Raw genomic sequence first — 27,967 nt, forward strand, 5'->3', positions numbered from 1 at the left:
AAAACCTAGGGGCATTAGGTTGTCTCAAATATGTTTCAAATATTAACCTAAAATACAAGCCCCCCAAGTTTATTCTAATGAAGGGTGGTGCTCTAATAATGTAAAACAAAATCAAAATGAGAAGTGGAAAACAGCAGCCTGCACTGTCAGAGTACCCCATCTGCATGGCACCTAGGGCTCTGGACTTGGCAAGGGTAGCCAAGTGTCCTTTTGGCAGCAATCCCCTGCCCATGGAGTGAGCCTCCAAAACCACCTAGCACAACAGGCAACTTAGTTTGCTATTTTGATTTGCTTTGGAAGCTCTCCTACTTTTTTGAATCTACCCTGTTCCTCCTTTTAGGATGGATCTCCATCTTCTGTCATTTCAGTCTTGCCACCCACCATCAGGTAAATTTTGTTCTTATAAACAAACTACTGTGATGAAGCCTTTTACCTTCCTATCTGGCACCAAGCTCTGAAATAAAATGATGCTAATATAGCAAGTGCTGTCTTTCTTTCTCCCCACTGTGTTGCTTAATTAGCACATTCTTTCAAGTTTGAATGGTTGCTGCATTTTGTGGAATAATAACTGTGCTAGTTACTCATGGTAACTACATTTCCAGAACTGTATCATATTTATAAACCATGTATCTGAAATATTCACTATACTTGTACTAACAGACTCTCAGCTTTCTGTTTGCTTTGAGTTATGCAAAGACAGCACACACAACATACAGCAATACAGATGATGCTCTTACCAGTTCTCTCTCCCCACACCCTCCTTCCCCCACCTTCCATCAGGGGTTTGTTCCCATCACAGCTTTGTGGCTCCACACTAACATCAGCCACACACAACTGCAGCAGATGCCAAAAACACCTAGTAATACTGCAAGCAGAATGTCTTGTCTCGGCTCTAAAACGTATAACAGAGCCAAATCAGAACAATCTCAAGTTGATTGTAACAACCAGCCAAAACGGCTGAGTGAGGAGGAAAAGCCCTATCACACTTTGTGTGAAAGCCTAAAGCATTTTGGTGACTTAGAGCCCAATTGTAGTGCTTTGACAAAGATGTTTTATAAAAAGCAGAGCAGCAGTTTCTGCTGCCTTTATAGGAAGGCTCAAACTGAAGTGAAGTATTTGAGATGGGCCATATCTTAACTGCAAAATAAGTCACTATATATCATATCATGGGTTCTAATAATAATCTTCTCTTACTTGTTTATTATTGTGCACCAGTTATGTATGAATGCAAGAACATTTTGATGAAGCAAATAAAATTAAGTGTTCTATCACTAGAATTATTTAAATAAAATTTTCAGGATTTTTTTTCTCTCTTGTCTTCTAGTTCAAAATGACAGCGAGTTTTCTATAAATAGTGTGTCTATGTGAAGATTATTTTACAATGTGTTTTAAGATGTCATATGTACAGGTTATAAATATGATGTTCTGAATACCTACACAAATTTTCTATACTTCTCATGATGTTCTTTTATCTGGAAACACGATGTCTGGTAGCTGTTCACAGATGAGGCATAGCTGGGGTAAATGCTTTGCTCTGGTTCTTTTAATCTCCACTGAAAAGCTTCTACACTTCCCAGCACTCCCAATGGTCCAGTTCACTGCTGAAAATGTAGTGATTCACTGAATTCTTCCTTCTGTGGAACTTCTTTTCTTCTACAGTTCCATGGACTTCAGCAGAATAGATAAACTGTGCACTAGGTGAGCTACCCAGAGTTGCCAAAGCCAGGAGTAAGTTTTCCAAAGATAGCAGCAGTAGCTTCTCCATTGACTCCTGTGGAGTCTGGATCCAGACCAGGATGCAGATACCTTCCTTCTGGAGGGTCAATAGACACAATTCACACAGTCAGCTTGTAGGCTTGTACAGATAGGTTCAGGAAAGTCAGGACATCTCCTCATTCAAGTAGCAAACTGAGCTTCCAAAAGGAAAAAAAGAACCTTTCTGCTTCACTGAAATTCTTTGGATAAATCTTTATCTTTATATGATCTGTAAAGAAACCAGAGTATACATCCACAGAAATAGCAGAGAGGGAAGTTCTCAGTCACAAGTTTTGCCTAAAAGCTCTGTCAAATGCTGCAGGATTCTTGAAGTCTCCACCCAGGATGGCTGAGCAAGACCTTGTACTTGCAGGGCTCCTGGGTGTCTGGGTGCACACATCTCTCTCCAAATGCCTTGCAAGAGGCTTGTACCTTTGCAGAACACTCATGCTTGGCCAGTGGAGCTGGGGGCACCTGTGCTCTGTCACAAATGGGTTTCCATGTTCAGCACTTCACCCACATCAGTGCACACTTCCCTCAGCTGCTGCTGCTTGGAAGTCCAAGCTGTGACTTAGTCTGCTGGCATCCACAGCCTGACTGTAGTACTGCTTTACCTCATCCTTTTGCTTCTGAGGAAGTAATTTATCTGTCTCAGGAGATTGAAATGATGGGCAGGCACAAAGTGAATGGAAACAAGTGTTGTCTAGCAAAGCAATAGGCTACTATTCTTGATCATAAATGTGAAAAAATAGTTAAAAATAAGAATGTTAAAAAAGGAAGATAAGATAAAATCATATATATATATATATATATATAAATTATATATATATATATATGAAATATTCAGTCTTCTAAACTTTTTCTGAAGTTTTCTGTTTTCTAAACAACTCTTAGCTGTTACAGCTGAGGGCTAATCAAGATCAGCATGTTGCGCTGTAGAGTGTAATAAATTGTGGGCTCTCCTCGCATAGTCTCCGTCTTGGATTTTCTCTAATACTTAACAGCTGTCAGGATTACAATGTGTATAAATGATATGTCAGAACAATTGTAGGAACTCTGCTTTCCTATCAATCCATTTAGGGAAATGTATTGTATTTGCAGTCTGGGTTGGCTGTAAATGTGCTTGAGACATTATAATGGATATAATGAATGTTCTTGTAAGATTGTTCAAGCCTATCTAGGTTGGACTGTGCAAAGCTTCTCTTCATAGGAGAGGTGACATTTTACAACAGACGAATCCTTCTGCTAATTACATTGAAGTCTCTTCCTGTCCCAGCCAGAATGGCTGTAATGTGAACATTCCTCCTTTTTGCAGGTAAATGTGATTTACGTATTATGAAAGGCAATACCTGTACAGCATTTTGGTCTCGCGAATTCGCTTGCAAGAAAGACAGACACGTAGTCAGTTCTCTGTCTTCCTTAACATTTAAAACCTGAAAATGTGACTTTGTATTTTCAGTTCCTTCTTTTGTCCCTATGACTTCTGTCAAAGTTGTTGGCAGGATTAATCACATTAGATCAGACCACTAAATTTAAAGAAGCACTACCCTCCTGGTCCTTCTGGGTTCCACACTGAAGTAGAATAATTCCACATAAGTATAAATTCCTAATTCATTACATTAAATTTATCTTTTTTCCTCAGTTTTGACCAACTGTTTGTGGACCAGCTTCAGTAAGAGCAGGAGAAAACATGACGAGGGGAAAAGACCAGAATCACAGAGAAGGTCCAGAATGAAGAGAGGATGGAAACAGAGTTATTTCATTTAGAGAACAGTTAAATAGGAGAGTGCAAAGTGAGTGCAGGGAAAATAAAAATGGTTGAGGGATCATGTTTCAGTATTCTCCTGTATGAATTTTCTCATAAAAGAAGAAAAAAAGAGAATTGTTTTGGATCACTTAGCCAGTAAAACAGATAGGCAGCAGCTGTGAAACTGAGAGTAGCGTTTTTCACAAGGGGCAAAAGTAACCTGTAGGACTCCTGCAATGAAAACTATATTGTAAATTCAGCAGGATTCAGGAGAGGATGGGACTTTTTGTGTGGAGTTCAGTGTAGTCCCAGTAGCATCAAATGAAAGGGAAATGTGTGTGTCGAGGGTTAAATATATGACATGGAGGGAAGGAGGCGTATCAGCATCAGTAAAGCACTGATGAGTATTTTTAGCTTTAAATATCTACTTAAAGCCACTCAGCAAATCACTTTGTAAGCAGCTACAGAGCTCTGAGGATGTGCTCAAGTTGGTTAAGTTGAAGCTTCATTATTTAGTGTTTTGATTACATGCCTGGGCACTTTTCTGTAGTATGGAGCCTGAAATTGAAACTTGCTGAGGGGTAATGTCAGCAGCAAGCATACTAAGCATGAAATTATGAACTATGCAATACAGCAGAAAAACACAGAATGCATATGTATCCAAAGGTGTAATATTTGAAAGCAATCCTCCTGTTGCCATTGCTCTGGCTTCAGCTGATGAGACATAGAGCCTGCTTAATATACATGAATTTTGTCAGAAATCATGGCATGTTACTGACGTGACAGATAAAAGTGTATGACTTACAATATGCTATTTCATATGACTATAACAGAAATTATTTTGTTCTGTGCTCACTTTCCTTTGTTCTTGTAAATCTGAGACCTAGTTCAAGTCATTCTTGGGGTTCTATGGCAAATTCCTAAGGCTCCTTCATATTAAAATATGTAGTGAGGAAGAAACATCTGAAAAAAAAAAGAGAGCAAATTAAAATAGGCCCTTGGTTGAGATTTATATTAAACCATTCTGTCACACTCTTGTCTCTTATGTATTATGCACAGTTGTTTTGCCTTTCTCATCCAGACATATTTGCCTTCTCCTTCTTATTCAGCTTCTCCCTTACTTTGGCTTTGGATTCTCATAATCTTCCTCAGTGCTGAACAGCAAAAAAATTTCCTGCAAGCCTGGAGGACCTTCTCTGTTCCCTTTCATCCATCTGTATTATCTGCAACAGAAGTAGCAGTGATTCTAATTATGGAATTTCTGTAATCATTAACATTTTATAAATGATCTGTTTCTTCTTTGCAATGGTCCTATTCCAGCAGCAGATATTCTGCTCATATTTGCCTCTGTTACTGGCAAGTTGTTGAGGATTTGGCATTCTTGAACCTGTAAATAAGCTCCCTTCCCCCACTTGTTACATTCATGGGTACCATTTTCTGTTAATCTCTTTTTAAAATGAGGTTTGTTAATGCTCATGTGCATCAGATAAGCAGGCAGAATATCAGAATGTTAGTAGATAAGTGAAAAGGGAAGCATTAATGATTTCTGTTTGCTCTTCAATACCTTTCACCTCAAAGTTATGCAACTATTAAAAAAAACAGACAAAAACAAAACAAAAACTAACACTCCCCCATCCTCCAAAAAAAACCCAACCCAACAAACAAACAAAATCCTCCCCCAAAACAATACCAGAATACCAGAAGCCCAACACTCTCAGAACCAATCATGCAATCATTGGTAATCCCTTTGGGTAACAATTTTGTCACACCGAATACATTGTACTTGTTTAGAGTTGGAAATAAAAAACATAATTTATCCAGGTGAAACACAGAAAAAAACCAGCATATTAAAGAACTTTCACAAAGCTGCCGCTGATGGGGTTAAAGGTATGAAAGGTAGGTATGAAAGGTATAACATAATGGCTTTGGTACTGCCAGTGTATAGTGACATTGCACTACCATTTATAGCAAAGTCTTCAGCGAGTTTTGGTGACTTCCCTTGAAGCAAAGAAAGCAATTTTGAAGCTACAGACTATCTGGAAGTGAAACCAATATGGCTGAACTTTTTATACAGCTCTGCAAACTGAAGTTTAGTCATTTTACTGGTAATGCAATAGGATTTGGTGTCTCTTCAGTTGAAAATTTTTTCGGTTAAAAAAAAAATCAACAACACCCCAAAAAAAACAATTTATAGTAGGATGAGTAAAAATCACTGTGAAATAAAATGTACAAGGGTTTATTGGGTTTTTTCCCACTAGAGTGACCCAGAAAGGGAATGAAAGGAAGAAACAGGATACCCACACCAGAGATAAAAGGCTTTTCCAATGAATGAAAGATGCTCATCACTACTTATGGTGGTATTCAGTGATTACAGCACATGATAAAGAGATGATTCTACCATTAAGGGTGACTTGTTTAGGATTAGCAATTACATACAACAAAGTTGTGTTTGATAAGATAGAGGGGAAATAGGGATGTAGCGAGATAAAAACAAATAGTTTGGCTCAATGCTAAAGTACTTAAAATGATCAAATAGAGTGCCAATGTTGGCTTCATTGAAAAATAACATCTGTTGGAGCAGCTGTATGGTTATATGTAAGATAAAGAAGACTTCTTTTTAAGTAAAAGGCCGTAAAGCAGTCCTGCTCATTAGGGATTTAGTCAATTTGGAGTCAGACATCAACTGGCAGTTAAATTGGGTGAAGCTTGATGTCAGTGGTATAAATTGACTAAAATGTAAACAGCTTATTTTCTTATCTTCATGTACATTATACACTGACAGAGGAGGAAGAGCAGGGTCAAAATTCATCTAAGTATATAGCATTAACTTAGATGAAGCATTACTATTATTATTAGTAGTAGTAATAGTAATAGTAGTAGTAGTAAAAATAATAATAATAGTAGTAGTAGTAATAATAATAATAATAATAATAATAATAATAATAATAAATTGCATGGACTGAAGCATAGAAATTAAGGGCTAGTTTTCATCTAAATGCATTCCCATAAAAACTAGAGTTGTAGTTTTGACGATTTCTCTGAAGTGGCTCTGCAGTTAAGTGAAGAAGATTGGCCTAAGGGATCTGCATCTGGATCCTGTCCAGATAACTAAAACATTCATATTTTTTAAAGTAATTTTCAAGTAAATCTTTCCATTCCTAAAATAATGAAATGGATCCAAGCTATCTGTGAATATCTGTTTGGATGCTGTTTTGGACTGATCTCTAATGCTTTTTTCTCAACAAAGTGAACTTGTACTTCCAATATTTGCCTTGTTAGTATTTCATGTCCTTCCTTGCTGTTGTCTTGCCTGTTTTCTGCCTTTAGACTGTCTTCTTCAGCTGATGCTGTTTGCTTTGTCAGACACAAAAGTATAATTCAAAAGAATATCTCCCATAAATAAGTCTTCTATGACCTTATTTTACAGTGATTAAAAGAGTAGCTCTTAAATATAAGAATGAAAAATCTGTTCTGAGATTCTGGTTAACAAGAGTCTTTTCTCCTGATTGATGGGCAAGAGCTTATCTCAAGTTCAGTCATGCAGTGGTCTTAACTCCTTGTAGATTTAAAGCTGTGTTTTTATTCTTTCATCTATCTCACACAAGCCTTCCAGGCACAGTTCTTCAACCTCCCTTGTTCATCCAAACAATCAGGAAAAGAGCACAAGATAAGCTTTTCTGATGAGCAGAAAGAAACCAAGAACAAGCTTGTCAATTCCCATATAATAATCTTGTGTCAGGGGAGTACATATGCTTTTTCGATTAGGGTTTCTGAAGTTCCTTTAAATGCACTAGCTATGCCATATTCAGTGATTAGGGGCTTCAGAAAATAGGGCCTGAGAGGCCTTATAACCTTCCAGTCTCCTATAAATGCATTTGCTTACTGATTTTCCCTTCTTTATGTGTCTGTTGTTGCTGTCATTTTAATCCGCTCGAGAAAGTGAGTCCTAGAGAAATGCCTTTAGTGGGGGAAAGACTGAGCTAACAGAAAATCTTATGCTTACTTCTGATGAAGTGCTGACTTATTCCTAGTGGTGTCTAAAAGAGCCAGAGAGCCTGGACTGAGTCTAACACTATATTTTTTTAGATCTTAATGAGCAATACTCAGTTTGTAATTACACTTTGCATTAGAAATGCCAATATCCAAGCCAGGTGTCCAACTCTTCATTGACACTGAAGGGTTATTTCTTTTCAGTGATTTACTACATGAAATAACTGTAAGTTATTTGCAAGGTGGTTTACACTTAGTTAATCAGGAATAAATTGCTTGGCTTTTGTGCTATTTATTTCCATCAGGTGGAATGGGATCTAGATTCCTGTTTTGAAGCGTTGTGGGACTGGACTGTGTATTGCATTGGTGAAGGCTTTAGACTGTTATGTGAAAGAAAAGCAGTTGAAGAAATACTGCCTGAATTATTACACATACCTAAATAATTAAGCCCCAGCTGCTTTAGCCTCCTGCCTGTAACTGCAACAAAAAGTATTTGTGATTTTAATTACTTAGAGAAAAATTCAAGTGGCTTATTAATACCAACATAACCCTAGGACAGAATTATAGTAATGTTTTATATATACTTGGGGGGATGCTGTTTGAAATAACATGCAAGGTATAAATCTGCTCTCCTGCAGCTTTTCAGTGGAAATCCAGACCTTCATCTGCTGGGAGTGGGAGAGGGAATAAGAGCATGAACAGTCAGCTCAGGGGGGGTTTCCTTGTTGCAGAACTCAGGAGAAAGTTTCTGCCATGGGTGCAGAGGCTGGAGCCTGTCAGATGGAGGTTCAGGGCAACTAAGAGGGAGATATCCATCTCTGGATATCCAGGCTGTCTCTGGCCCTCAGGTCTCTTGCCCTACAGTCATCCAGGCATCTGTCCAGTTCCTAGCAAAGATCAGAGCATGCCTCATCCTACTGTAAGTGACACCAGAAGCTGATGCTGCCCCAGGGTTATGCTAAGACCATTGGGTACCAGCCAAGGCAGCCTCTGATGGAGGGGAGTTGTCTCCCCTTTACTCCCTCTTCATATCTACGTGCCAAAAAGTGACTGTTCCTGTGGAAATATTTGACAAAATTGCTTTGCAGTCTTTGACAGGAAGGATACAAATCAGCTGGATTTTCCAAAGGATTTGTGTTGTTGACCATAGTGGACGGATCAAACTGCAGCTGAAGAACAAGTCTGAAGCCTCTTTGCACAAGGACACTAACCCCTAACAACATATTATAGGACAAGGAGTGTCCTTTTAATTGAAAACTGTTTTTAGTAGTGTGGTTTTTACTCTACTTGAAAGGAATGAGATCTGATTAATTCCCCTGCTCTTTTAAAAGCACACATGGACTTTCCTCACAATAGGCAGTTGCTTCAGTTTTTCTGAATTAACCTAACATTCTTGTTATTTCTTATTCCAATTATGTTTTGTATTTGTGTATCCAGCTGCTTTTGACTTATCCCACCTGGAAGTCCTCACTTTACTTCTTTATCTTTTCTACCTAATGCTTTGCCCTCTTTTAGTTTTCCTGTGGATTCCTAGCTTACCATGACCCTCCCTCCAACTACTCTATAAGCTAATATTTTTTGTCTACATTTTATATTTGGTTTCCTTTTAGCTGTTTTATTATCACAATTTTATCAGCAATGATAGTTCCAACGCAGAATGCATTGAATGCAGTAACAAAGTTCCCTTTAGTTCAAAAGGAAATCAACTGAGTCATGGGAGTGTAAAACTATGTGCATAATCTTATTACAGATATCCCTGGTACTGTTAATTAATCATCCAGATTAATCCCCCAGAAGCATTAACCAAATCCAGTCTAGAAGTTGGGGGATTAATGATAAGCAGCAAGAAGGCTTTACAAAGAAGTGTCCTGTTATTGTGTGAAAGTCAAGGCTTATAGCACAGAATGACACAGCTTTGGTGCTTACAGCCATTGTCACATAAGCATGGAACTTGGAGTTTCTACTCCAGCAGTTTTAGAAATTGCCATGACTATTTTAACAAGATCTATAAAGATTTAGCAGTTCCTACTAGCAAGAGACAGCATGAATCTGCTATAACTTCTTTCGTTTCATACTGCAAGAAAAAAAGACAAGATTCACCAATGGATATCAAGGAAGGCTGTAGAAACCATTGTTTTTTGAAACACTGTGTAAATTGCAAGCTCCTTAACGTTGGCAGAGATCAAGCTGACAAAGGATAAAAGCTGTGCATCATACAGAACCTCCACAAACAACACATATATCTTGTGCCAAGGTGGGTGGGGAAAAAGTAAGGTTGTAAATTTACTTAATTACTGTAGTAAATTTATGTGCCATAGTACAGTCCCAGCTTAAAATAGGTAGAAACATGTGAGTAACTAAGAGGAACCATAATTTTCTTCCTGTTTCTTTCCTGATCTCCTTCACAGATCCTAAGGCTGTGGTTTCTCTACATCTGCTGAAACCTAAGGCAATGTTTAAAACCTTCTCACCAATATCTGAAAGTATATAAGAAATATTTTAGCGCTAAGCTGAATTTCCTATCTGAATAATTGAACATACAAACTTTTTGCTTATTTTAGATTAAATTCATCAAATAGAAAATATAATGTTATGACCCTGCCTTGTTTATCCAAAGTAAATTGTTGGGAAAAAGCTTCCCATTTTCCTCAGTCTCAGCCCTCTCTTGAATGCTTCTACAAACACAACATTACAGTCTAAGTAAAAGACTGAATTTAATGCAAGATATTTGGGGTAGATGATACTCTGCTGCCCATGCATTTGTCTGATATGGCTATACTTAAATCTGCGGAATTATTCTAGTTTTGCATTGTTATGAATCTCCAGACTGTATCCATGGTCTTTCATATAAAATACCTTCTTTCTCAAGGCACAAAGCAGCCCTCCTAATTTTCCAGCCACAGCCTCAAGCTACTTTCCTGTCTTCAAGCCTGCTCTCTTAGTCAAAACTCCCATGGCCTCCAACCAGCACAAAGGACTTACTCTTTCTCTGTGGTGTTGCCCATGAATAACAGTCACTATACCTTTGTAGTAGGCATTCATCTGACATTACATTGTTCAGCAATGCACTTGTGAGGTTAAAATAATTCACTTTGTAAAGATGCGTAAGATTATGAATCAATTTATGAACATCTAGAGTATTAAGAGAGGAACTTGGTCTACAAAGCACTGTTTCACTGTCGTTTCAAAAATTAGTATTTAATATGTGACCCAAAGATTTTAATTATTCTTACACTACTGATAAGCAGTAATAATAATATATTCACCCTCTGCACTAATAATAAAAGGCATCTTCTTCATGAAGAAAGGGTAATAGATTACAAATATTAACCTGTTAGATATATTCTGAGCATTTTATAACAATAGTGCTTGATTTCTCAGGGCTTTTCAGCATAGGATCTCAAAAGCACATGAAGAAAGTAGCCAAGTTTTGTCCCAAGGTACTTGTGAGTAACTGGTGGCAGCAGTTTAACTCAAGCCTGGTGCCACACTAATGGCAGAGCCTGAAATGGAGTGGGAGGATTGCAGTGCCACTGCTCATTGCACACACTAGTAGTACTTTTAGGTTTTACAATAGGCATTTCCACCCCAGCACTTTTCTCCCTTTTCCCAGTGTCTGAAGGCAGATACTCATCTGGGAAACAGGCTTATGTTGTTATCTCATAATAAGATAGCTGGGACCCAGCTATATTAATATGTGCCCTAATGGCAGCTGAAAGAAGTAAAAGGCAAAGCTCCCCCCAAAAAAGAGAAATAGCCAGTGGGCTCAAGAAAAACAATTGACCTTGGTGAGAGTGGGAGATTGGAGTGATTAGGATAGCAGGATAGGGAGGACATAATTATAAAGCATGTGGTGCTAAAAGGCTCATCCTATGTAATTTCTTTTAAATAATATCTATGCTTGAAGGGGGAACTCAGTGTGCCAAACTGATTGGTCTCTCTGAGGGCAATCAGCACAGCTACTCGCTTTACGCATTTCAGTGAGAGTTCCCAGGAAAATTAACCTATTTGCTTCCAGAGATCTGACTTGCTGCTTCCTGAGAACTAACCTAGAAGCCCACTCTGCTGAACCTCACTTGGAGTTCCTGTGAGGAAGCAGGGCAGATTTAGAAAATCTGGGGAGAAGCTGTGCCTAGGACATTATTTTTGATCCTCATCTTGAATTCTTCTGGACATAGCACTGTTATTGTGCACAGTCAGAAACTTAAATCACAGAGCAAAGGGTCTGAGAGCTTGAGAGGTGTGCAGCTTCTGGACAGCTACAGCAAATTTACTCTGAAGCTGTAAATCATGAGGTCTAAGACACTTCCAAAAATCCCAGTACTAACTGCTAAAGACATGTGATGGACATGAACAGTTAAAAAAGAAGGCATAATTGAAATTTTTTATTATTATTATTTGTCTGTGTAGCTTTTTAAGTGGATGTGGCATTCAGTTCATATTGCAAGTTCTTTAGTATCAGGACTGGGAGGAATTTGACAAAGGAAAGACAAGAAGGAAAAAAGACAATGCAAAGGAAAAAAGAACTAAAGAAATGCTGACAATAAAAAATAAGAAGAAAGACAAAGTGCAGAGTATACACAGGAGAACAGGAAAGAATGTAGTTATTTAAAGTGTTTAAAATCAGTCTTCCTGGTAAAAGGGCAACACAGGAATCAGTCTGGATCTGCTGCTCTTACACATCCTTGTATTTTAGATTGGCAGCAATTTTCTTCCTGATAAATATCTGGCAAATTACTTATGTAGGTTGAAACCCTCTCCATTTCACAGGCCATTGGGAGTGCTTAAATCCTACTTAATCTTAGGTTCAAACAGCTGGCAGCAAAACTTAAATTGGACAGATTCTGTGATTTTCATCCTAGAGCACTGTCTGTAAAAACAGTGACTTGAAATACAGAATTTATCTCTTCAGAAGTATCTTTACTGTTATTTTCTGACAGATCTTTGGATGCCCCTTTTTCATCTCATCTCTTTTTCGTGTCCTGCCTGATACAAATTGGGAGGGCAGTATAGAGTTCTGTAAATATTCAGGATATTTATGAGGACATGAAAAAAATGTGATTCTGTCTTCAGCTCTTATGGTCTGTTTTTGGTTGTTTGAGGCCAGGAGCATGTGCATATTTGCTCAGACAGTTCTGAAAGAACCTTTTTTTTGAGGACAAAAGGTTGCCTCACAGACTGAATTTATGTCTTTTCTTTCTGAGTCAGAGGCAGAATGATAGATTTTATTTTTTTTAATTGTGTTTTTAGGTTTTAAATATTTTAATTCTGTTTTCATATATTCCAACTTCAGATGTTTTTCACCTAGTTTTACTTCAACACTCAAAGTGTGAGCTATTGTCAAACATGACAATGGCCTTTGTATCTTTGTTAGAAATCAAGTCCTCCTAAACTGAGGTGCTTCAGGAGTAGAGGTTTAACTCAGCTTACACACTATTTATGATTGCAGAGAATGTGCACAACTACACTGAAATGCATTTCACATTCAGTGCTTTACAAAAACAACTGGCCAGGAGTGGGCTGGTGTGAAGAATGCAGAGGTGACGCCCAGTTATTTTTAATACTGTGCAGATCTTAGGTAATTAAAGGGTTAAGAAGTAATTGTTGCTGCATTGTTGATGGTGTAACAAAGTATTTTTTTATGATTTGAGGTGATTTAGGTCTTGTAGTCAGACAGTGTCCCATATACAAATACACAAGGAAAAGCAATTGCCAGATAAACCCAGGAGGGTGTTAAAACTCTGAGATTAAATCTAGCTTTTTTCTTACATTTTTTTAAATTCACCAGTATTATTTGAAATGCAGCTGTTCTTTATGCACAAACCAGGAGAGCTTCTCATAAAATATTGGAAATAGTTAATATTTTATGAGACTTGGAAATAAAATCCAGCAGTGCCGTCTCCTCCAGTAATGCTTACAGCAGTTATAAACAGAAGGTTTAAAAAAAAAAAAATGAAAGGAAGACATTCTCACCAGGACTTTGCATCTATGTCTAGGAACAGTTGGATACATCGTTGTGTATATGTCATGTAGAAAATCTGCAGCCCTCATGGACACCTCACATTTCCCTGTTATCTGTAGCACTCTCTTCTGATCAGATTTGAAGAGAAGGGATTTGGGTATAGCAGTGTCTGAGTGGTGCACTCTGCTGAACACCTTTGCCCAGCGAGGTCTGTGTTCCTCCTCTTCCTTTCTCCTTCCTTTCTCAGCCTTGTTCTGTGAATTCAAGATATGATACTAAAAGTAACTGAACTGTTTTGGAAGAGGGAAAATCGGAAAGACATTGTCCTTACAGCTAGGTTAATACTGCAGAGAAAAACTGTATGTAAATTTGACAAAAATGTGAATTTGTTCTGACTGGAGGTTGTGAATGTAGGAGGCTGCAAACAGAATAGAGATGGATGGTCACCAGATAGAAGATCTCAATGCAGATTTCAGAATGACTGGAGGACAACAACCATTACTTCCAAAATAGCTAACATTTGTGTTAAAAATGTGCTTTTGATATCTGTTTATTGAGCTGGGAAATAGATTATGAAGTTATTAGTTATTGTAGCAAACCAAAAGTAACACAGCAAGGAGACTGATAATTATTTGTGGAGAATATTCACCAAATTACTTGAAATACTAGAGGAAAGGACACTTTTTTCCTGGCAGGTTGTGGCCATTATTGGTATTGTGTATGTGTTTGACTCCTAGCACATGAATTCTTTCTGGTATGAGATGGAGCCTATTAGGAAATTGGCTACAAGAGTAAAAGTCCACACTCCAGTTCCTTTCATGTTGCTAAGCACAACAATTATTGCCCTCAGTGGTAAGGTAAGCACGTAAATTAATAAATGTCCTATTAATGAGTACACTAAATATGAAAATGTCTGAACTGGGGAAATACCAACTGTGCCTGTTAGCAACAGGGCATTGTGTTTCACGTTGGATAAACAAACTAGCTAACAGGATAAAAAGCAAAGGTTGTAGCACACATAACTGAGAATTTAGTTTTGTCTTGAAACTACCTTTCTGTGTGAATAAAGAATATTTCAGGAAAGTGAAATATTTAATTATGATCCATAGGTTTAAAAGCAGTGTGATGCTGAGAGTTAGCACATTCGTATAAAGGTTTATATGTACAAAACCAACCTATTTACTATTATTTTTTAATCTAAAATGAAGAAGGGTAACAACTTGAAAAAAACCAGTTCCATCAAACTACAAAGTCTACAAATTCTTCAAATTGGCCAAATTCTGACTGCCTTACTCAAAATTTTTAATCTGACCTTTCTTTTTCACATCCTTGCTCTTGATTGGTAACAAAAATCTTCCTTCTTCAGTTTCCAAGGTCTGAGAGCTTCTCTCCACATTTGTAAGCTGTCCACAGCCCAGACATCCACCAGTTTCTCCTCCATTTCCTCCTGAATACAGGAGGGGTGTTTTAAAGGTAAAAAGACATAAATTTGACTTGAAATTTTACCCCATGTGAATCAATTTGGCATTGCTCATACTGTAGGATGCTAGTGGTAAATGAAATGAAATGTAATCCAGCAGTAAATGTGTTAAAGGCTGCGAAGGTGGGGATGCTGCAGCTACAGAAAGTAACAAGCCTACTGCCAAATGCAGCTTTCACAGAAGAGTCCCTGGAACACAGTCCTCAGGCACCCCAGTCTTCATTAAATAAACACAACTTTTTTGTTATTGTGATATGTGGCTGGTATTTTTATGCACAGTGTAAGACAGGGGCCTAGTGTGGATGTCTGGTGTAAGTGTATGCCTGTAAGGGCGGCAAGAGAAACCAGAGACTGTTAAAATGCTCTGGAGCTGGAATTGAGCAGAGCTGTATGTGAGTCAACTCTACTTCACACACACATCAGGCAAAAGATTTCCAAGAGCCCACAAGCAGTTGGATGTCTCTTCCCAGTTTGAAACCAGTCTTAGTTGGGTACTGAATGTCCTCAATGGCTCTGAAAGCTTCTTTGGGTGGCTGAACTGAACAGTGAGGAGCTTGAGTGCTGTGGCCTTGCAAGGCATCATCATCAGAGGAAGGAGGACAAGATGCCTCTCAGCTCTCCTGCAGCACCAGCTGCAGAGGGGGCCAGCCAGCCACAGGAGACACTTACTGCCATACACATCTTCAGCGTTAAATAAAACACTGTGAGCCTGAAATGTGTTAACAACTCTGCAAACCCCAAAATATTACACGTGTGCAGGGTTAAAATAACATGTCATACAAAATCCCATCTTTTCAATGTGATTTTCTACATCAGCAGCAGCACCTTCCCAGTAAAATAATGTACTTACCTTGTCTTTCCTTTAACTAATAAGAGAGCCTAAGTCTTTTAGAAGGAAAGAATATAAGTGTTCAGCAACAAAATATCCTTCTAATTCTTATGACCATCCTACCGATTACAAGTGTAACCAGAAGGGAAGTCTGATTATCTTTGTACAGCCATTTACCTCTGGGAAAAATTGATGATATTTGGATGTTAAATACTGATTTTCTATTTTCCTCTTTATATAGTAGAGGCTGAGATGATCCTGGAAGATCTGCTCAGAGCAGAAGCCAGACAGTGCTCTCCATGTTCTGGTGTTACTTGTCATCTGAATCTAAGGGAGTCTCTTAAATTCAGTGGCTGTATTTTAACTACATTTTAACTAGTGAGCCTGAAGTTCCTTCCCAAAGACAGTGTAAAATGAGTTAATATTTTATAATGTGCTTTGAAATCCTCAAAATGTTGCACTTGCAACATCACAAAATATTTAATGGACAGGACCATCTGAGGTGAAAATCACCTCTCTTTATGCAACTTCTTTAATTAACCAGAAATCAATTGAACTCTGAGACTAAAGAGTGCAATGAAACAAGATGGACCCATGGTTCTCAAATGCCTATTATCTGTAACATCCCAGGAAGCTGAATTTGTTAGACAATTCTACTAAAAAGAATTGGAAATAACCATAAAAACCAGGATTGTCTTTATTTCATTTGACGTGAAATTTAAGCTGACATTTTATGGTCTTAGCATCAAGTACATGATTATTTTTTTTCAGAAGAATCACTTTGAAAGTAGCCTAATGATTTTTGTATAAGGTTCATCCCAAAAGTTGCACAGAAGAGGCATAGGAAGTGCAAAACACCCTGGAGCTTCATCAGGCTGTAGATCAACCAACAAGAGCCGTGCAAATAGTGTGAGTCTGACCCCCTGAGAAAGCTTGCCTCTTAAATATAAAGAACTTTCTAGCCAGCAGAAGTAGGGTGGTGTTTTCCCACGGTTTCCTGAAAAGTCTGTCAGAACTGATTTTCAATAGCTACTATTGATATAATTAAAGAACACTTTGGAATGTTTGTGGAGCATTGATGGCTGCTCAGTCTTGTTTGCAAAGTACACTCATTTTAATTTGACCAGACCTTAAGAAATATTGAGTATTTGCACCTTGTCTGCTGACGCCTCTCAGTTTGGAACCTGGTAAATCTGCACAGTATTTTCATAGCCACAGAAATAATCAGAAGGAGTAAAGGGTGCTGAGGTCACTGTGCTCAGCATCTTGTGAATTTTGGTGATATAAATATTTTTTACATCTTTCATACTCTTCATTACGATGTGTTCTCTCCTGAATCTCCTTGCATTAAGTCCTGTTAATTAATGCCAGTTAGACTTTTGTGCTCTGACAGAGGAGTAGCTCTATCACACATTGTTGGTATGTCATGATTGGGGAATCTTAAAATTATTGCAGAAAAAACCAAAAACACTCTAAAAGGTTGCTACATACAAGCAGCATCCAGTTGTGACACACGACATTTTATTTAACGTGTTGGTATGGACACACTTCGTTTCGTGCCTCACAAAGGAGTTGTTAAACTGTGTTCAGGAAGCTGTAGAGTATGTGACTGCAGGTATTGGAGTATCATTGGTAAATCCATGGAGTATCTCATCTTGACTGCTGGGTCGAGTTTCGGTCTCCCTCAAAAGGATACAGCAGGAACAGAAAAGCTGTGGGGAGGATGGCAGAAATTACTAAAAGCACGCATGAAAATTGATCCAGAACAGTGGCTGGACTTGAAGGAAAACAAAGGAGGGATAATAGCGAGTAAATCATGAATTGGTTCGGGGAGTGTAAATTCTCCTTTCCCCTCAGAGAGCGCGAAGAGAACTAAGCAGAGCGCGATGAGCCGGGAGCCCTTTCCGTGCGGTGCAGCAGCCCAGCGCCGGCAGTAGCCCAGGGCTCGCTCCGGGGAACCCTGGCGCACCGGCGGCAGCGGGAGCGGTGTCCGCAGCCGCATTACGGTCCCGGCTCCCTGCGACCTCCGCCGGAGCCGGACCGCGGGGCCGGCGCCGTCCGGGGGCTCCGCAGCGCCTCTCGCCGCGGCGTCCGGGCGCCTCCCCCGCCTCGACCCGGGGGGCGGCCCCGGGAGCCCTGGGGGCGGGCGGGGGGGGCCGTGCCGGTGACGTCGGGTTTGCAGCAGCCCCGAGCGGCAGCGGGCGGGCGGGCGAGCCCCAGCCCCCGCCGCCCGGTGCTGCGGCAGAGGGCGGCGGGCCGGGAGCCGAAGCGGGGAGCGCCGCCGAGGAGGGCTCCGGCGGCGCCAGGATGTAGGCGCGGGGCGGCGGGGAGCTGCCGCCGGCGACGGGCTCGCCATGAAGAAGCATTCGGCCAGGGTGGCCCCGCTCAGCGCCTGCAACAGCCCCGTCCTCACCCTCACCAAAGTGGAAGGTAAACGACGTCGCTGGGAGCGGGACGAGGGTATCCCGGGAAGACCGGGTTCCGCGACAGGGGATGCTCCGAGGAGACCGGGTTCCGCGACAGGGGATGCTCCGGGGCGAGCGAGTGCGGTGCTGGGGCGATGCCCGGCGGCGGGGGACTGCGTGACTCGTGGGAGGGCGGTGAGAACCCACGGGGCGCGCAGCTCCCCCGCCGCCGGGCATCGCCGGCGCTTACCCCTGTCCGCCGCCTTTCCCAACCCAGGGTCTTTCCTCGCCCGTGCTCCAGAGGCAGAGCACCTCTCCGGACCTCCCCTCGGGGCTCGGGAGCAGCCCCCAAACCCGTGGGCAAGTACCTGGCGTGTAGGACCCTTGGCAGGAGGGAAGGAAGGTCCTCGGCAGATTTGTTCTCCCGGTGTGAGGAACGCAGCCCCGCGTTCCAACCATCTGTCCTCACCTCTATTTACCAATCCAGCTGCATGGTAGTCCTGGAGTTAAGAGTCTTACGGCCAGGAGGGACGTATGAGCCAAAGAGCAATGAGGGCTGGCAGACCTTTAGGGAGCACAGGGACCTTTGAAGACTTTCAGGGATCATGGATGGGAACCTTGAAAAGGACAGTGATGTGCTCAGGAGGGTTCCCTGGAGAGATCTGAGCGTGAGGAGCTGTTATCTTGGGTAGAAACCTGCGAGCCATGTCCTAGGGATGGAGGGGTGATGCAAAGGCGGAGTGCAGGTCAGGAAGAGGAGCCGGTAGGAAGGATGGACACAGAACTCAGTTCCTGAAGAAAGAGCAAAGGGAAAGCTGCTGGTTTGGGGGATACTGCTGGGGTATGTCGTTGGTTGAGAGAATGGAGTTGGTGAAAGAAAAAGGTTGGCCAGGGGGAATGGAAGGAGGAGAGACAGAAAAGGGATGAGCAGAGTGAGGCAAAGAGAAAGAACAGCTCAAAAAAGGGAATGATTGAATGGTAAGACATAAAATGTGAATGTGAGACTCCAAAGAGAGCTCATGAAAAAGAAAAAACTAATACTGAAAAACTGAGAAATTAATAAAGGAAAAGAAAAAATGGTAGCAAAAGATCTGTGGAGCAGAAAGTGAGAAAATGTAGAAATGTGCAAGAGGAGAAAAGGAACTTAAAGCATCAAGTAAGAGTGGAAAGTAAGGGGTACCTGAAGGTTCTTATTTCAGTTCACAGAATATTCAGCTGTTGCATTCCTGTAACATTAAAACCACCTACTGCAGAGACAGGAAAAGGAATCCCAGTTTTCTGATGGAAAGAGCAGGCCTGATCTTCATTACACTATAATTAGAATTTTAAAAAGCCCTTGGAGCTGACCCCATGCACAGTAGAGTGTTTCTCTCAAGGTTTGCATTGGAGGCTCCTCTGGGCAAGGAACTCGCCTTCCTTTCTTTTGGTGCACTGCACAAGCTTTATGAATCATAAATAATAATAACCTACCAGGTTCCAGCTTTGAAATGTGGGTCATCTCATTCCTCTTTTACCAGTTCAAATACAGTTTATTACCTACCTTATATAGAAACAGAAGCAGAGCAATCTTTCAGTGTGCCATAAAATTGAATCCTTTCAAGCATTTCCATGTCTGCTCTGCATACTAGCTCTTAGATACCCTGTTGCTGCCCACCAGGGACTTTGTTGACCTAGTTGGACTTTTCCTTCTTTACTTCAGATTCATTTTTCCTTTATCATCAGTGGCAAAAATCTAAATTGCCTTGATGGTGTATGATAGAGCCTGGAGTTTCTTTCCTTCTCTTTAATGAAACAGACTGGCTTTGTTTGAGAGCTTCCTTTTCCAAACCAATTGACAACATTTCCTTTCAGACTAACATTGACTAATTTTGCCAGCCGGTATTAAAGCCATATTAAAAAAAATAATAATTTAGTTATGGGCAAAAAATAAAGTGAGACAGCTGGCACACTGTGGACTGCTGACTTCCCTTGGCCTGGCTGCTGTATCTCCGGCAAAGATTTGTCTTCCTCTGGTAGTCCAAGTCCGTTGCAAAGGCGTAGATAATGCTACAAGAGCAAGACAGCAAAAACTTTCATCTGCTTCATAGTTATGATTATTTTCTCCCCTATCAACCGTCATCACCATCAAAGCGTTTCAAGGATCTTTGGCAGAACCACTAGGAATATGTTTCATTCTAGTATGGTTAGCCAAGAGGAGCCTTTCATTGATATGCATTGCTGTAAAGCCCTCCAGCATTCCTTCTATTTTCCTGCCGGTGCAGTGACTTCTTTGCTTTAAAAGGAAGATAAGGACTTTGTGCGTTCAGAAGCGTGACTGCCATTTCGAATTCTTTCGGAGATTGAATCATCAGTATGCTCGGAGCCTGCTGTACCAGCACTTTTCAAGACAACTGTGTCTACATGCATTGCTCAGGCAGGCAGTAACCATACCATGTGTTTTCTGTGCCTGGTACTATTGTACACCCTTCATATTTTGAGAAATGTACGCTTGGTGCCGGCTTTGTGCTTGTTCTTCCTACTGTTGTTTTTCTCACCAATTTCAGTCCACACTGCAGTGGCCATTCCTCTCAGACCAGCCAATTGACTGGTTTCACCCTGTTTGTACATGAAAGTACAATGTGCTTGGAGGACTGACTTCTCTTCCTCAGGAAGGTAAATATTTCCATTCTTGCTCTGCATCTTGGGATCTTCCAGGGACAGGTAACATCAGCTTTGACAAAGAACTGCAGAACAATCATCACACCAGAGAAAACACATCCTCCACTTAATTAGCCCCTACTAGGAGCTGCTTATTCCCAGGCTTTCATCACCAAGGAAATGCTATTGCAGGCTCCCCTATAGCATATTTCCTCTGCGCTGTTCTGTCAGGAATGAGTGCCTGATGATATTCCAAGTTTCTTATAAGGCAAATGACACCTCTCTGCTATCAATTATTGCACAGAAACATCTAAACTGAGTTGCCGTGGAACCAGATGCTGACACATGTTCAGCTGTGGCAATGCAAACCTTGCCTGCATTGCTGGAGTTGCAGGGAATTTGTATAAGTACAAATGAGAAATAAATTTGGGCTTTAGTATATTTGCATGCCTGCAGGGAGTTCATCACAAGCATATCAACACTGTAATCCCTTTAATAATAAACCTTTTTTACTTCTTTAGCAAGCACAAACTAAAGATCCCAAGCACAGCAAAACCTTCCATGAGTAGCAGTCGGCTTCTTTAGAGAGGAGATTCTTATTATCCTCATTTTGCAGATGGAGCAGCTGAGAAGCCGCAGAATGAAGCAAGTTGCCTAAAAACAAGCAGCACATCTTTCCACAGAGCAGGCAAAAAAATACCTACAGCAGACAGGAATGGACCCCTAAACTTCACACACATTGTGACCACGGGAGGGGCCATGAATGGATGCAACAGGGGTCAGAAAAGCCTTCATTTATTGAAATCAGTGACTAAAGGTTCCTTTTCAGAAAATAAGCTCAAATGCTTCATAAATATATTTCTGAATAAATACTGTGTAACTGTTAGCAGTGTTCTGCTGATGACATCCAAAGGTTTTGGTAGTCAGGCAATGCTTGTACGACTGAGCACCAGGGCAGACCTTGTGAATATCTCACCCAGAATATCACAAGTGTAGAAGCAAGATTTGGTGTCCACTGGTCTTTTTCCCATGAAAGGCACACATGACAGACCTGTGCAGTGCTCATGCATCCTAGAAAACAGAAGCAGCTGGTGAGCAGGAGAGGCCAGTATTTTGGTGGTTCATCCAGGGCTGTGGGTTTGCCTGTGCTTCCCCACTGAAACGGCCTTGGCAAGGAATTTGTGTCGGCTCCTGCATGGAGAATGTAACTTTCAAAGTGTTCACTTTTCTTCAGGTTGCCTCTCTGCACAGGGGACAGTGTTCAGTGTGAACAGTCAGGGCACTTTAACCCTCCTGGTTCTCACTCCTCAGCTATGGTAGCAGTTTTCTCCCTCTCCTGTCCAGAACTGGTGAAGGTGATGGTGACAAGTTCGCGTGAATGGGGTTTAAGTTTGTTGTGTGTCTGCTTCTCCTTTGGACCTGCCAGTATGCACTCCATTACCGCAGGATAAAGATAATGTCACTTACTCAGCTGACAGAAAAGCAGTACCCTCTTCTGTGGGTACTGAGTGTTAAGTACACATGGACAGTAATTACACTCTGGCTTTCGCCCAAGGCAGCTTTTGCCCAATTTTTGTATTCCTTGCAGTATTTTCAGTTAGCACAACAGCGTATTTGAGCAGATAGCCAAGATCTTGTTCCAAAGGCGTGAGGAGTTTCTTGTTGCATAACACCTGGCTCACTTCCCAAATGGCACCATGCTTTCTTAGGCTTTAAACAGCCTCAAAATGAGCTGCTCTTAGCTGTGCTAGCTTACTCACTGGGGAGTCCCTCTAGCTTATCTTTGATCACGTCCCCGGTTGTTTTGTTTTGTCTACCATCTCACCGGTGCAAACTCATGATTTATAGGTTTGGAGGTGACTCATTACTTCTGCACTGGGTCCACTCCTCAAATGGTACAAAAATAAAATAATACCATTTTGATGTTACTAAACTAATGCCAGAGCAGGAGTTTCAATGCATCACAAAGCAGGAAAAGAAGTTATTAAAGATTTATCTAAGCTTCCTTACTTTAGTGGCTGAAATGAGACAGTATGTACACACAATGGACGAACAGTAGTTTCATTTGCAGTGATGGAATTTAAGAATGACAGCATCCATTGGATCGTCTTCTCAATCCTTCTGTAGGTCAGAGACCATTACATTTCACCCACTTATCCCTAAATGAAGCAAGGTGCATTTTGTAGTCATCTTGAATCAATTTAGGCATTTGCTTTCAAAAAATAAGCAGATTACTAATCCACCTATTTAATTATAGGCTTCTCCCATGAGAAGTTGGAACAAGAACCAGTAAAAAATAAATATGAAGTCACCAGAATGCATTATTCACTGTCTCCTGTATTTTAATTTTATTAATCTTGTGAAAGAAATTTTGTCCTTCTTTTCTGATGGCTGACAATCGTAAACAGTAGGATTTGTAGCTCAGTATAAGAGCCAGAGTTCTGAAAAGATTCCTAGTTCAACATAAAAGTCTAAGTTAGCTCAACGTATTCCCCAGCAATTTCCCAGCAACAAGACACATATATAGGATTATTTATGTTGTTGCTTTCCTAGCACATTATACTCAGTACAGCACATTCACTTACGTAGTAAGCAGCTCTCTCCGCTTGGCTGGAGCACCACTGCCAACCTTTAGTCCACAGCCCAGTTAATCTTTGTTAATTATAAACCGTGAGATGCCACTGCAGACCTGGATAGCATCCTGCGGAAGCAGGAATTTGGCCAATGAAAGAGTAGGTTTACTTTGTAGTCTTCACTGAGCTTTGCTGACAGCCACTGCAGCATTAAGATCAAAGGCAACAGGAAACAAGGTGTTTTTAGCAGTGCAGAGCTGGCTTGCTTCTAGGCAGAGCTGCCCACTATCTATTGGAGAAATCAGGTACCCGATTTCCCACATTAGCTGCCTGGTTCCAAACACATGGACACCTCTATCTGGACATAACGTGGGGGTATCCAGCCTGGAAATTTTGTGAGACCTTTTCAAGGCATAAATTTTGACACGAGATCAAGCACCCTTTGGTTGTATATACAAAAGTTGTATGTTGACTCTTCTGGAAGTATTAGGTATACATTTTGTTCGGTATCACTACTTCTGCCCCCAAGCCTCCACAAGTGGAAAAACCCAAACAAGTGTGAACCCCATAAGCCTTGTCATTCAGTCATGGAGAATACATAAGTAAAAGCTCGAAATGCCTTTTCCACAATCACCTCAAATTCCCTAGCACAACTCTCTGTAAGGGTAATATTTTATTTGTGACTGAAAAAGGCATGAGTCTGTCTTCTGTAGCTGACTGAAACAAGTGAGGAATAGTGGGTTGCAAAACCCTTTCTCGCTGCAAAGAGCATGAGGCAAGTATCAGAGAGAAAATAGAAGCTAGAATTTTTGCATGTAATGTATTTTTGCTTGGAGTTATACTTGGTACTGAGTACCTCAGTGCCCACATGGGCCTAGCCAAACCTGTATTTTTTTAAAGGAGACTCATCTTTTGATGAGTTTGCTGCTTAGAGGTGAGGAGGCATCTCTTCTTCCTTCCAGGAGATCATTGAGTAAACAATGTGGGGACTTCTGTGGATATATGTGCATTACTCTAACTATCGTGGGCACGCTCAAGTCCGTGTCAAGTCCACACTAGCACCTAGTTATTGGTTGACAGAGAACAGATACTCCAGCTATCTTGATCTGAACTTAAGACCTAAGAAAAGCCTTGTGTTTGAGGTTCAATAGCAGGTTAGGCCTTTAGCTTCTAGGAGAAATTCAGGTGGAGTTGGAATTCACAATGGAAGAAATCAATGGGCTACAGCAGAGTCTTCTGTCTAAAGGTGTGCTTACTTGAAAGCCAGGCAGCTGAGTTTTTGGAAGCTCCTTAAGAATGAAAGAACATTAGCTTTTTTTTGATAAAGTGCAGTCAGCAGAGCCTCCACAGTTAGCATGAATTCACTTATCTCCCTGTATATATGCACTGATATAAATGTGCTCTTTATATTAGTATATAAGTAATTGAATTCCCTTGGAGATAAAACTATTACTCAAGAAAGACATGTAGCACTCAAATGCCTGGATAATTATTACAGTAGTTTCCTGCAGAGAATCTGGCCTGTGTTTTTACCATCTCTCAACCCTTAGTTCAGTCTGAAATTTGAACAGACTGATCAAAATTTACCCAGAATACAATTTTGCTCGTATCTGATTTTTGTTCTAATAGGAATTCTGCTTTCATAACTCCTCAAAGTAAGTGGTAAAACTCCCAGAGACCTCACCAGGTAACTCACTATAAGATTCAGTCCAATTTTTATTTAAGAATGGAATGCAGAATAATATCAAGAATATGTAGCTTATAATCAGGGTTACTCCTTGCATGTGGTTACTTTCCGGTCCCACTGGAATGCTTCTGCTGTAAAAAGTACCCAGTATCTTCCATTTTCACAGTGGACTCTGGTCGTGAATTCCGATTAATAATAAGGACAGCATTTAGGGGAATTCCTCACCTCATAAAATTCAAAGTGGAATATCATAATAAAGCCCATTCGAATGCAGCACTTTTAATGGAATTTCAAGGCAGTTGCCTCTGAAGATGAATTAAATGGATTAAAGTCCAAATTGCTGCAGTATGAAGTTGATTACTTTTCAGTTCTCTTTATATATCACTAACAGGAATTAGAATATGTATTTTGCAGAAAGCCTTGCTGGCACACTTGACAGAGGCAGAAAGGCATATGTATGCTAGGGAGGAGAATTTGGCATATCTTCAAAAATATGTGGAGATTATTTAATTCCAGCTCTTAGTAAGTGTAGATATAATATTTAGCACAGGATAAAACAGGAATTAATATATATTAGCCATCAGTGATAAAACCCACTACATCTGTGAATAATACTTTAGGATATGAGAGTGCCTGCTACAAGAAACTTGGGCCTATTTGATACAAATCAAGCTGTATAGATGATCTGGTGATATGGGGCAGATTTTCACAGATGAGAATCACCTTGATTCTCAATGAACCAAAAGTCCTATTTTCTATCCTGCTGAAATTAAGGTGAGAGGATCAGACAAGTTGAAATAGCCTGCATAGATCATCATAACACTTTAATAATTACCTAATTTATACTATGAATTTCAATAGCAGAAGAGGGTCTGAACAACTCAGAATGCTTTTTTCTTGGTTTTTGTTCATGCAATTTTCCCTATTTTCATATACCTACGTCTCTTATTCTGCAGCCTCAAGCAAATTCAGACCTTCTGACCTAATAGGTTAATACCCTAGGTTTGTTCTTTAAAATAATTATATTGTGGACTTTAAAACTGTTTTCCATATTAATTTATTCTTAATTTAGTAATGCTGTTTCATGATCAAATTAAGTAAAATTATTATCTTACTGTAAGAGCAAAGTATTTAAAGAAAGCACTTTAAACTTTTCTCAAATAGCATCTAAAAATCCATTCATGCAATGCTGTTGTTGACCAAATATTCTAATTTAAAAACTGATTTAATGAGGTTTTATGGAGTTTTGTCATTTTTCCATTGTGATACATTAATTGAGATTCAATAAAAAATAGAGAACTGATCTTTTAGACCTTCAGCCCTGACCATGGTTGGAAAATTGGGGAGCTGTAAGCAAACCCAGAGTCATTCCAATGCTGTGTTACAGTCCCACCCACCAGCCACCCACAGGGACTCACAGCTTTCCTGTAGGAACCTGGGAGCAGCTTCCTCAAAAATCACACGCAGCTGCCATATGGACCTGACCAAAAGTCCGTCGGGTCCTGCCTCCAGCTTGGTGGAATTGAACAGGAACATGTATTTTCTAGCCATTCATCTCTCACAGTGTGGGTGTGCTGACAGCTGCAGCTTTGCCAGATGTAGGAAAATAATTTTTCTGCTTTGTTCCTAGTAATTTTTTGGCAGTTATTTTGCCTTTTTTCACTGCTCTTGAACACTAGGTTAGTTGCCCTTTTCTATGTAGCATCCTTTGAAGAGTTCATGATCTCTGATGGCCAGAGCCCATCACTGAGTGTGCAGTATGGGGGTTTGTTTACTCCCACCTGCACCTCTTTATCAGCACTCTTCTCCATCTGCCGATGTATGACCCAGTCACACAGTCTGTCATCCCCTGCAGCTGGCCACTGCCCTTGCTGACCTGCCTAACTTCACAACATTAGGAAACTTTGTCACCTTGTGGCTCACTCCCTTGGTGAGGTGACCCTGGTTAATGGTGAAGAGTACAGTTCCTACAGCAAACCTCTGCAGAGCTTTGGCTGCTTCCCCCATTGCTGTGTATACTCCTCATTGGTTTCCTATCCTGTACTGAGCCTTTTGTCCATTCTAGCACTTTCACTGTCTGCCTGTTTTCTGCAAGGCTCTTTGGAGTGGGATTTTATTGGGAGCCTGTTCAAAACCTGGAAAGAGTAGCTGCATCTCCTTTATCAATGTGCTTGTTGACTGCTGTCAGAGAACACTGATGAGGCTGCAGGATGAATCATCCAGTTTGCCCAGAACATAATGCTGTCCTTTATGCCATCTAAGATGTCCATCCTAACTATTGCTCACTCTCTTTAGCACTTACCACTCTGTTTCAAAGCTAAGTTGGCAGGTAAGTTGTCGCCCTGAAAACTCAGCTTCTGAGCTTGCTAACATAGTTTTCTAAGGACTTTCCCAGGACAGTAACTGTAAACATAGATATGTGTGCATTCTTTCTGTTACACGTCTTGTGATGGGCATCTCTCATGGCCAGTGCAGTGAGAAAGTGTTGTCCTGACCATCCAATCCCTGGCCATGGTCACAAGCCTATAAATCCTGGGAGGAAAAATAAACTCTCTCTTCTTTTCACCACACCTCGACCTGTGTCCGTGTGATCTATTCATCTTCAGTGTCAACAGTAAGTGGCTGAAACCTTTCCTTCAAAAACTGGAGGTGGAGTGTGTGTCTCTCTTCAGCAGCTCAGTGCATAGAGCAGCCTTCCACCCCTCTGCTAGGAGCAGGAAATCTATCTGCTAAAGAGAGTGGCCCTCCAAAGCCAGGGGGACCCAGATAGCAGCAAAACCAGTTGGCTCAGGATAAAAACATCCTTACTTACTAGGAGAGCATAAATTCAGGAAGTCATTTGCCCAGAGGAGAAAAAGTGAGGCCCTAGCTTTATTCCAGTGACTACTTCAAATACAGAATG

At 40.6% G+C, this 27,967-nt stretch overlaps 1 protein-coding gene and 1 long non-coding RNA gene across 3 annotated transcripts in view; one reads left to right on the plus strand and one right to left on the minus strand.

The window, feature by feature from the left end:
* SLC35F3 (solute carrier family 35 member F3) overlaps positions 1-27,967 on the plus strand; it is a 163,915-nt gene that overhangs the window by 84,322 nt on the left and 51,626 nt on the right. The window contains exon 1 of one of the 2 annotated variants that reach the window (XM_015621115.2): positions 17,986-18,193. The exons of the other annotated variant lie outside the window; for it this stretch is intronic. Within the exon in view, the coding sequence (XP_015476601.1) occupies positions 18,118-18,193 (76 nt within the window). The 5' untranslated portion in view covers positions 17,986-18,117. Of the gene's footprint in view, positions 1-17,985; positions 18,194-27,967 lie in introns of those variants that run through there. 2 annotated transcript variants of the gene reach the window in all.
* On the minus strand, positions 16,498-20,523 carry LOC107201614. Its single transcript, XR_001520291.3, has 3 exons — positions 18,865-20,523; positions 18,537-18,785; positions 16,498-17,475 (listed from the first exon to the last, which is right to left on the minus strand). It is a non-coding gene; the product is annotated as an uncharacterized LOC107201614 (long non-coding RNA).

This window comes from Parus major, chromosome 3 (genome assembly GCF_001522545.3).
Source record: "Parus major isolate Abel chromosome 3, Parus_major1.1, whole genome shotgun sequence".
Lineage (NCBI taxonomy): Eukaryota > Metazoa > Chordata > Aves > Passeriformes > Paridae > Parus > Parus major.